The sequence below is a fragment of the Parambassis ranga genome, chromosome 4, assembly GCF_900634625.1.
Source record: "Parambassis ranga chromosome 4, fParRan2.1, whole genome shotgun sequence".
In the NCBI taxonomy this organism is placed as follows: Eukaryota; Metazoa; Chordata; class Actinopteri; family Ambassidae; genus Parambassis; species Parambassis ranga.
Genome location: NC_041025.1, coordinates 122,215 through 132,570, shown reverse-complemented (window position 1 = coordinate 132,570; position 10,356 = coordinate 122,215). Strand labels below are relative to the sequence as shown.

The following is a 10,356-nucleotide window of genomic DNA, read 5'->3' as shown; positions in this document are numbered from 1 at the left end:
AAAGAATGGCAAGTACCTTAATTCTGTTGCCTTTTCCTTAATTTTGTCTATTTCAGACAGTTTTTTCTCTCTGTATCTCCTTCTGAGTATATTGGATTTTGGCGATGATGCAGGTGGTCATTTAACTGACCACTTTAACAACCACTCTTTCAAGTATCTTAGAAATGAAGGTTAGGTTAGAGATTGGTCTGTAGTTTCCTAAGGTGTCTGGGTCCAGTGAAGGATTTTTTTAAGTATAGGAATGAGCCGGTGGTACATATCCTGTTGCCAGAGACAGGTTGATCTGTCCCACATGGGCATTGAAGTCCCCAGCAGGATGACAGAGTCCCCAGTTAGAGCGCCTTCCAGCACCCCTCCCAGGGACTCCCAGAAAGTCAGGTACTCTGCTCGTAAGCCAAAACCACAGTGAGAGACGTCTCCCTGACCCAACGACGCAGGGATACGACCTTCCTACATACTAGGGAAAACTCTAACACACGGCAGCTGGGCTCGGTAGCTATAAGCAAGCCCACACCAGCTTGCCGCCTCTTACCGTGGGCAACTACAGATTAGAGGAGAGTCCAACGTCTCTCAAGGAGTTGGGTTGTGGAGCCCAAGCTGTGTGCATGGAAGTGAGCCCGACTATCTGTAGATGGTACCGCTCAGCCTCCCGCAGAAGCTCATGTAAGAATGCACACATTTTGGGTCTGTAACATAAAAAAATGATGATTTTTGGAGCATTTATGATGGAGTTATAAACTTGCAGTACTCTGTGCGTCCACAAGGCAGAGTGAGACCACACGAGAATAGTGGAGACCTGTCTGTGCATCAAACATCCAAAAATATTTGATTCATACATAAAAATTGTCAATAAGCAGTAGTAACTTCCTGTTTCCAGTAGGTGGCACTGTGCAGGTAACTCTTGAGCATGCAGATTTGTCGGGGGGACAGATCGTTAAAAAATTTGAGGACATTTGGTTGATGCACGCCGAAGTTATGAGGAGTTGATGTTTCATAGTGAGGGTTTGACAGTCCCCACCGCCATAGGCAGCCTGATACAGGAAACCACAGAGGTGTCTCTGTAGGTCGTCTGTGCATGTGAGCGTAGAACATGGCACTTCCTGTCTCCACCATAAGGGAGCGCCATGAGCGACGCAGATCATGATCACATAGAGACGTTCAGGGTGGGGCTCTGACGGTGTGCAGAACATTTGAAGCCGTTTGGAGGAAGCATATAGGAGAGATAGCTGTTGGCGAAATGGCGAATTTGACACCGCAGCAGCCATGCCCTTTAACTTAGAGAAAAGCCTTTGATAACCTTTGATCATAGAAGGTCGTTAAGGTCATTAAAAACCGAAATGTACGGACGCAGTTTCACGGCCTTCATAGTGTAGCTACACCAACTAGTTGGGAAGGTTGTAGAGCAGAAATGAAGTTGATGGTGTCAACTATTTAGGAGCAGTAGCCTATATCACAGTAAAAAGAGGACATTTCCTGTTACCAGTAGGGGGCGCCATGAGTATGTCAGGATTTTTACATATGGAGGCGTTCAGGGTGGAGCCCTCATCATGCTCATAAAGTTTGAAGACGTCTGGATAAAGTATGCGGGCGTGATGGTGAGTTATCATCCCAAGTAGTTTAAAAGTGGTTAGAGTGAACAAACTGAGAAGTGATGCAAACTACAAGCTCATGGTGATAAACACAGAAGGCTCATCACACAACTGTCATCAGCCAGGAAAGTGTCATGTTAAAGAATGGCAACCTTCTGCTTTATAGAAACTGACAGGCAAATGTGCCAATATCAAGCAGAATGAATGGAAAGTAACATTTATTAGTTTTGATCAGTTAATATTTTGTGCTAATTTAGTTTTTAGGCTCCATAGCAGAGGTGTGTGTGTTACATTGAATATGTAAATAAAAGCCTACATAATCATATTGCTGACATGAAGCCATGCTAAAGTGCTTATTTGAAGGGCTTCAGCGCATACACGGGAATTAAGAGTGTGTTTTTGTTGCCTCTGACATTTTTGGGACTTTTCTTCATGTTGAAAATGATTAAATACATGCCGACGTCAGTATGCTAGGTTTTAATTTTCTCAGTGGAAGATAACAAGGACAATATATGAGGTAGCGTGGACTGACTGAACGATTAAGGTAAACACAGTGGGCCATGTGTGAAAGATAATAATAACAGGGAAAGATGAGAGAAGGATGGTATGGTAGCCCCTTCTGTTCTGCCGCAACCTAGCAAGCGGGCGGGGACTGCTGTGCAGCCCGATGCTTGACGCGGGACGTTTCTGCTGTTGTTGAGCTTCTCGGGTTTACTCCAGCTGGCAGGCGCATGATCACAGATATGAATATGGAATGAAAACGAAGGACATCGCAAGATGGGCAGGCTTTGAGATCAGCTTAAACTTCATCCGTTGGTGGCTCAGCTTTGAAATGGTAGGACAAAATCTGTTCCGGTTAATTAGTTTAGTTGTGTCCGCTCCTATTGGTGTGCTCTTTCGTGTATAAAAAAAAGAAGAAAAAAAGACGCAATGCGAGTTGAATGAGTTCTATGGGCTACGCAGCTGAACGTGGAGCAGAGAGAGAGCGACAGCATATCCCATCAGTTCCTCTACGTCAACAAGCATGTCGTTCGGCCTATAATTCTTTATTTCATTTTAATTTTCTTTCTGCGTGTGAACATTGTGGTCCGATCTACAGCGTTTACCAGAGGGAGAATCTGTCCCTATTTTCATTCAAAATCAGAGTAAAAAATTGGAGCATGACTCTGGCGCAACACAACTTGGAAAAGGCATTGAAATTTCAGAACCTATAATTATAATAATAGCACATACAACACGCTCCGAACAGGCCATACTTTAGTAAAAATTAAAACTTATACGTCGGTTTGCTCGATCATCCAGTTGGCATTTTTCAAACACACAACGAAAGGCGGAAGCCAGGGGGGTTAATACGGTTATTAAAGTTCATCTTCTATCGACCAGAAGCTCTTGCTGAGTATTACATGTCAGCCGAATTGACCACAACGGCAATACACATGAGATATGTATGCGATAGGATAGGTCAGTTTTGCATAAAACTAATGAACTATAAAAATATACAATTATGTATGAAGATTTGAATTGGGTCTCCTAGGTTCCGGTGAAAGGGGCGTATTTATAATAGCACGACGCAGACGTTGTTGGTGTGCTTTCCGACCGCTTACGTATTGCAATAAGCGTAAAACGTGTGTGTGTGTGTGTGTGCGTGTGTGTGTGTGTGTGTGCGTGTGTGTGTGTGTGTATATATATATATATATATATATATATATATATATATTGTGTGTGTGTGTGTAAGCATGGTGTTCATCGTAAGTGCGCAGCCGCAGCCCTGTCTACCCCCTATGTATTTGTCATGCGGATGTTGGAAGGCCAAGTTGAAGTTCGTTCTGTCTCCTCTTACTGGTCTGAGAATGTGTAAATGTTTGTGGGTGTAAGTGTTAGTCAGCAGAAATGGCTGCAGTTAGTAGGCTACAACAGCTGAGCTAGAATAACAGGTCAGTGGAGGGGTAGGCCACAGGGCTCTCAAGTTTTCAAGTTTGCTTGGAGTGAGATTGGGCCTTCGGGGGCACACAAAGACAAACACTGCAGTGGTCCCAAATGATGGTTATTCTAAAAAAATGTTTAATGAAGTAAAATGCCATTTCCTGCATTTTGGTGGATCGTAAAAGGTTGTTAAACACCTATTTTACCTACAGAAGTAAAGGTTTCTCAGTAACTATTTCCTGAGATTTCTCCTTATTTATTTTAAACATTAGTGACACAAAAATAAATTCACAACAGGAGCTTGTCAACCTAATGGTAGTACTACACTTACAGATTATTAAAACAAAATAGGTTTATACTTTCAACTTTAGTGCCACCATAATTTTAACCACAAACATATTTCTGCTTCACTGTATTCCCAATGACACCATCAGCTGTTCCAGTTCTAAAGAAAACACTATACAAACAGATCAGATTAAACAGATTAGAAACATATTACACAAAACATCTGTCATGTGAATGAGAGATGGCCTTTCCTTTTTGTGAGTCTTTATTTTATAAGACCAGAACCCGCTAGCATACACTGGTAGCTCTCCTAGTTCAGACCAACACACCCCCACTACGTCATCAGGCACCACTCTCATACAGGCTACGGAAGCCTCACATACAAACTAATCTCCCAACAACCTCCAAAACTGCCCTTTTCTCACATTTACAGAGACAAAGGACTGGCAAATATCAAATAATGATGTGGGGTGAGCATAAACTAATAAAGATGACTACAGGATCACAACTTTGTAACAGCACACTTCAGTCAAGTTTATTTTCTTATTCCTTCATCTACTATATCAGTGTTTCCTTGTTAGTAAAAAGCACCCTTTTTTATGTTGTTGAATTTGATGAGATGATAGCCTACCTAGCTAATGGATTGACTAGCCAGCTAACTGCACTAAAACCCTGTCCTGTGTTGACTACTTTCCATTTCTTTGGGAGAAATCTACCTATGTCTATGGTGTCTGGGGAGTGAGCAAACTACTTATCTTTGCAGCGTTAGGTGGACTAATATGTCCCCCTCATTCGGAGCATTCATGGAACGCACGCTTGCAGCTGTAATTCAGACCTCATCTGAAAACAAGAAATTCTATTTTCTGATTGGCTGAAAAATTATATTTTCTGATTGGCTGAAAAATTATATTTTCTGATATGTTGCTAATTCCAGACAACTGTAGGAGTGCACATTGTCTGCCTTTAACTCATTTAGTTTATAGGCATTTCTGTGTGGTGAAGTTTATCATTTGAACTTGTTGAAATGCGTGTGTGTCATGCTCAATGCATAGAACCGAAACAGTGCCAACTGTATCCTGCTGGAAACCCAGGGAAATACATGACACAGAAGTCCAGGCTATTTGAAAATATAGCTACCTTTTTTAACTGATTGGCGTGACATTCTTCTGATCACAGCTTGTACTGCCCACAAAAAAAAGAAAAAAAAAGAAGTCTTTGACTTGACAGTATGTATTCATGTAAAAAAAACTATGGTTGTTTGATTGGCATAGGTTTATTCAGAAAACAAGCAAACTGAAGTATAGGCTTCTTGTGTGAGATGATACATTTGGTATTAGAAGTGACTGGACTTCACACTGCAGCGCTTCACCATAAGGTCACTGTCCCGTATATGTGGCACAGTAGCTGTGTAAATGATGGGGGTTGGCTGCCGGGAGATCCCCGCATTGATCAGAAGAATGACAACAGTAAGTGGAAAGTTATGGCGCAGCTGCAGCCAGACCAGCGCTGGGGCATAAAGAGCAGTGAGAGAAATGATTTTAAGGTTAGTTGTGCAGGTGATCATGCCACTAGCGAGGAGGCCAGATATGTTCCCACACCACAATGAAACCCCTTAGGTATGATGAAAAGGTTGACTGAGAAGCCTTCCATACAAAGTTTGAACTTTTGGCCCATGTTTCTAAATAGTCTACTTAAGAAACTAGCCATGTGCCTTACTGGTGATGCTATGTTGTACCCAAGCGGCAACCTTCGGGACTCAAAGTTGAAGCCCATGCGGAAGTGTCAATACTTGTAATTCACGCTGCAACTGCTGGGGGCTGGCTCCAAAAGCGAGTAATTTCCCATAGACTCCCATGTTAAATTTTACAGCAGAAAAGAACATGTTTACAGCCTGGTACAAAAAAAAACATTCTGGTCTCAGATGATAGGTTCTCTTCTAGTGTCAATTGTACGGGAATTTTTTTACAACTCACTCGTTTCAATTGTATTCGGACTTAAAATTACGCTTAATTATGGGTGTTGCCGCTTGAGCAACAGACAGTTGACGTATCACAGACCGAGTTTCCTGCTTCCACGATCGCCCGCCCCCCTAAACCCCGCTCATGCTCCCCCATATTTGGAGTTTTGGCGGAATTGACGCTGCCAACATGGCGGCGGCCATCACGTCCCGGAGCCTCCCACCGAGCCTCAAAACAGCTCTTCAGAAACAAACGGGTGACATCACGGAAGCTCTGTTCATAGTTTTTACTGTACCCAGTATTGGGAAGATTACTTTAGAAATGTAATTGGTTACAATTACAAGGTACCCTGTCAAAAATGTAATAGTATTGTAACTATTTCAATTACTATATGGAAGTAATGTAACTAATTACATTTGATAACATTTAAATTAGTTTTTTTAATTTTGAATGAATGCTCTCAACTGTTCCATATTCACATTTTAAAACCTTGCAGCAGTAGCCTTAACTTAGCCAACATTACCACATTAATAAAATCAATCACAAGATTGAATTTCAGTCTCTCTTTTTACTGAAGTGAGGGGTCAGCAGCTGAAACAGACAGGCTAGAACATACACACACCCACACACAAATGTGGGCTATTGTGCTGTATCTTGATCAATAAACAAGCATACGGTAATATTAAAACACCAGGTGTAGTCTTGAGACAAAGAAACATAATTTTAACATATCTGAATGTAAACTTTCACAGCAGTCAATGCACTTGGCAAATGCAACCAAATCAGTGCTTATACTCTTGAAGGCAGTTGTGAAAAAGAACATTAGTGTTGGCCCGACAGCGTACAAGATAGCATCCTTTGATACGCTGAGTCCTGCTGCTTGTTTCAGAGCAGGTTCAGGTTTACTTGGGAAGTGCTGGCTGATTCATCTTCCCTCTCATCAGACAGACTGGATGTGCTCAACAGGACCCTCAGGTGTTTCCTCTAAAAAAGTAGATTGACATGATAATTAGATCATTAGAACTATTATACTTTTTCTTCTACAAAAGAAAGATTACGCCACTAGGTGGTGCTAGCGATCAGCATTTAACATATAATGGTTTGGCTAAATCTTAATTAATTACAATGTTCCACAACGCAAACTATATGATACTAAAGCTGATTTTATCACATACTCTGTTTCTGAAAGTCATGGAGCAGCTGGACTGCTATGGAAACAAAGTGGCACAGATGAGGCTGTGGTTAGAAAGCTAGCTACTAGCTAGCTATACCCCCTCCCTTCCCCCACACAAAACCCTACGACTTTAAATCATGTTGTGTGTTCAACACAACACAGGAGAAGACAGATGGAATGCTGGCTCTGCTCACATTCTTTTTAGCCTAATGTGAGCACCCTCAGTACTATGCTGTATTACTGCTGTATAGATGTGGATGGAGACATACCCGTAGATGCATCTTCAAGTTAGACTGGTTAGATGTCGACAGCATCTTAACTGCAAACACTCCTTGCACTGTACAATAATTTGGCCTTTACCTGCGGTTTGGGTTCTTCTGAATCTCCAATATATGAACACACTCTTCATCGCCATTGTTCCTGTCTGACAAATGGCACTAGCAGCATCAGGGCAACAGGTAATGACAGACGAGATGAGAACCAATCATCATTAATTCAAGCTTTTCTGAAAGTTGTTCAAATCAAATGTAATTAAAATTGTAACGCTTGAAATTTCCAAAAGAAACTGTAATTTAATTACATACTTTTCTCCAGTATTGTAACTAATTACAAATATGTTAATTTTGTAATTAAATTACATAACGGCATTACATGTAATTCGTTACTCCCCAACACTGGTTGTACCTGCTGCAGCACAGATGACGGAAGTGACTATATTGCTTTGGTGGGAGCTTTAAAGGTAGGGTGGAAGATTTAATTCTGATGCAGTTTTGTTAAACAAGTGTAACTTCACTTTACAATCCGATTAGTTAGGCAGTTTTGCATATAGAATATTAAACATCTGTGGAAGCTATAAAACACTAAAAACATCAGCCAATCCTGCGAGGCTCCCCTGCGCGGAGAGTTGGGTGGTTGGCTGCTCTCTTCCTGCCCTGCATGCACCAGAGAGGTACATGCATGATGGTCGAAGTCACAGGTAATGCACGTCCATGTGATTGAGAAGCGTGGCTTTGGGGTGAGCTCCGAGAGAAAGGGGTGTGTGTTTACTTTCAAAATCTTGCTGACTCTCACTGAGTTTTCAAAATCTCCTACCTTACCTTTAATGAGGTGGTTTGGGTTTGCTCACTAATGACATTGAGGGACATGTGTTGACACATATGCTGACATGCCACCAATTATCCAGAGTGAATTAGCCCAGGACCATTTTCCCAAGCTCTGCTGCCTACCAACCTGTTGGTCCAGACACTGCTGGCTCACCCTGGGTCTCTCCAGAAGGCCTTGGAGAGGACAACTCAGAGAGATCACTAAAGATGAGTACAGCCAGTGAGGTAGAGAAAGACACAGCTGAGCCTCCCTGGGTTGGTGAACTGACCTAGCTTGTGCGGACTGCCATTATAGAGCAGCCCGCACAGGAGTGGAGCAGCGGCAGAGGCCACATCAGCAAATGTGCTGGGGGTGTGAAGGCTTGTCAGTGCCCTCACATCTCCACAAGACAGGGAAACAGAACAGGGTCCACTTAACCGGGATGCTGCAGACCCCTGACACCTGTCCTGGCCTCTTCCAGTAGAGGACACAGCACTGTACACCACCCAGAGGGGAGTGACACAACAAGCAGGTGGTTGTGAGGGCTGGCTTTAATGAGGTGTGGTGTGTCTGGACATGGACATGGGTGGGAGACTGCTGATAATCACAAGTGACAGTTGTTAAGAATGTTTGCTCTGTCTTGATGGAAACAGGCTTGCTGGGCAGTGGGGCCACCATTTTTCCTACCCTCTGAAAGCAGTGCCACGGAAACTGCCACTGGATAAGCCGACAGTGTCCTTCCAAACATTCCGTCATGATCTGGTTTTTATTTCTTTTGTTTTCCTTGTTTTGGGTTTTCTTCTTTGTTCTCTGGGTTTTTGTTAAGTTCTTGTGTCTTGTTATTCTTGTCTTGTGCTTCCTGTTTTACTTTATTAGTCCTGTCCTCCTTATGCTTTGTCCTGTGTTTTACTTTGTGTGGTTTCCCACCCTGTGCGATTACCTGCTCCTCCCTAATTTGCCTCACCTGTGTCTAGTTGTCTGCCCTACCCTCTGTGTATATAGACTCCGTCTTCCCTGCACTCAGTGCTAGTTCGTCTCGTCATTCGTGCAGTATGTGTCTCGTCACTCTGGTAATGTGTTTATGCCTCGCCAAGCTTTGACCTTCTAGTTACCATGCCATGCCTTGACCTTGCCATGTTTTTGCCATGCTTTGTTTTATTTTTGATTTTGCGCTGTTGTTGGCTTTTTCCACGTTAAGTGTGATTTTTAGTTTGTTACTTTTCGGTTTGCCTTTTGACCAGGCCAAGTGCGATTTTTAGTCTTGTACTGCTTCTCTCCAGGCAGCATTCAACATCCTACAGAGAGCCGAGGTAGAGGCTCCAGTTCTGTCCCCACGTTGATCCTGCCTTGCCTTTTGTCCTTGACACAGATAGTGGCAGTGTTAGGTCAGGGGCCTTGCTGACAGGTTGTACCAGGGGGTGAAAGTGGTAGCCTACTACAGTAGGCAAACAGGCAGATGATACAGACATTAAACCAGTGATGGAGTGGGTGGTGTAGCAGTAAGACTACATTACCCACATGTCTATGCGGAAATGCATGTGTTCCGAGTTCACTGTTGCTATGAGAGTATGAGAGAGTCCAGTCGTATCATTTATACAGGTGGCAGTACAGCTTCAAAGGGAGTGGTCAATGTTATAAGGGAGGCAGGCGATGTTGCCAAGGGCCTTCAAGACAATCGTGTGTGTGTGTATTGGGGCAGAGTGTGCACTGTGCAGCGGTGAATTGCAAACGTGTATGCGTGTAAGTGAAAGGGCTTCATATTACTAAGAATTTGCTTTGGGTTGTTAGGTTGTGTTATTTGTGTTGTTGTTCTGCCTTTGTTATATAGGCAAGAGACCTGGATGGAAATGAGTTTTCAATGACGCTCCCGACCCAACCCTAGTCTATCCCAAACTGACTGCTCACAGAGTTCTGTCGGTCCCGTTGGGTCCAGAGAAATATACAGTGGGTACGTAAGTATTCAGACCCCCTTAAATTTTTTACTCTTTGTTATATTGTAGCCATTTGCTTAAATAATTTAGGTTAATTTTTTCCTCACTAATGTACACACAGCACCCCATATTGACAACCCAAAGATCACTGTGGCTGAGCTCCAGAGAGGCAGTCGGGAGATGGGAGAAAGTTGTAGAAAGTCAACCATCACTGCAGCCCTCTTCCAGTCGGGGGTTTATGGCCCAACGGCACAGCATCATGCTGTGGGGGTGTTTTTCAGCTGCAGGGACAGGACGACTGGTTAAATCGAGGGATATCCTGGATGAAAACCTCCTCCAAAGTGCTCAGGACCTCAGACTGGGCCAAAGGTTACTATTCCAACAAGACAATGACCCTAAGCACACAGCTAAAA

General features: G+C 43.0%; 1 protein-coding gene across 3 annotated transcripts in view; it reads left to right on the top strand.

Moving 5' to 3' along the window:
* The first annotated feature begins 2,238 nt into the window (after positions 1–2,238).
* The window catches only part of nfic (nuclear factor I/C), an 81,787-nt gene continuing 73,669 nt past the window's right edge, over positions 2,239–10,356 (top strand). For all 3 annotated transcript variants that reach the window (XM_028403156.1, XM_028403154.1, XM_028403155.1), the window contains exon 1: positions 2,239–2,424. In XM_028403156.1, coding sequence (XP_028258957.1) covers positions 2,344–2,424 — 81 coding nt within the window. In that variant the 5' untranslated portion in view covers positions 2,239–2,343. The remainder of the gene's footprint in view (positions 2,425–10,356) is intronic.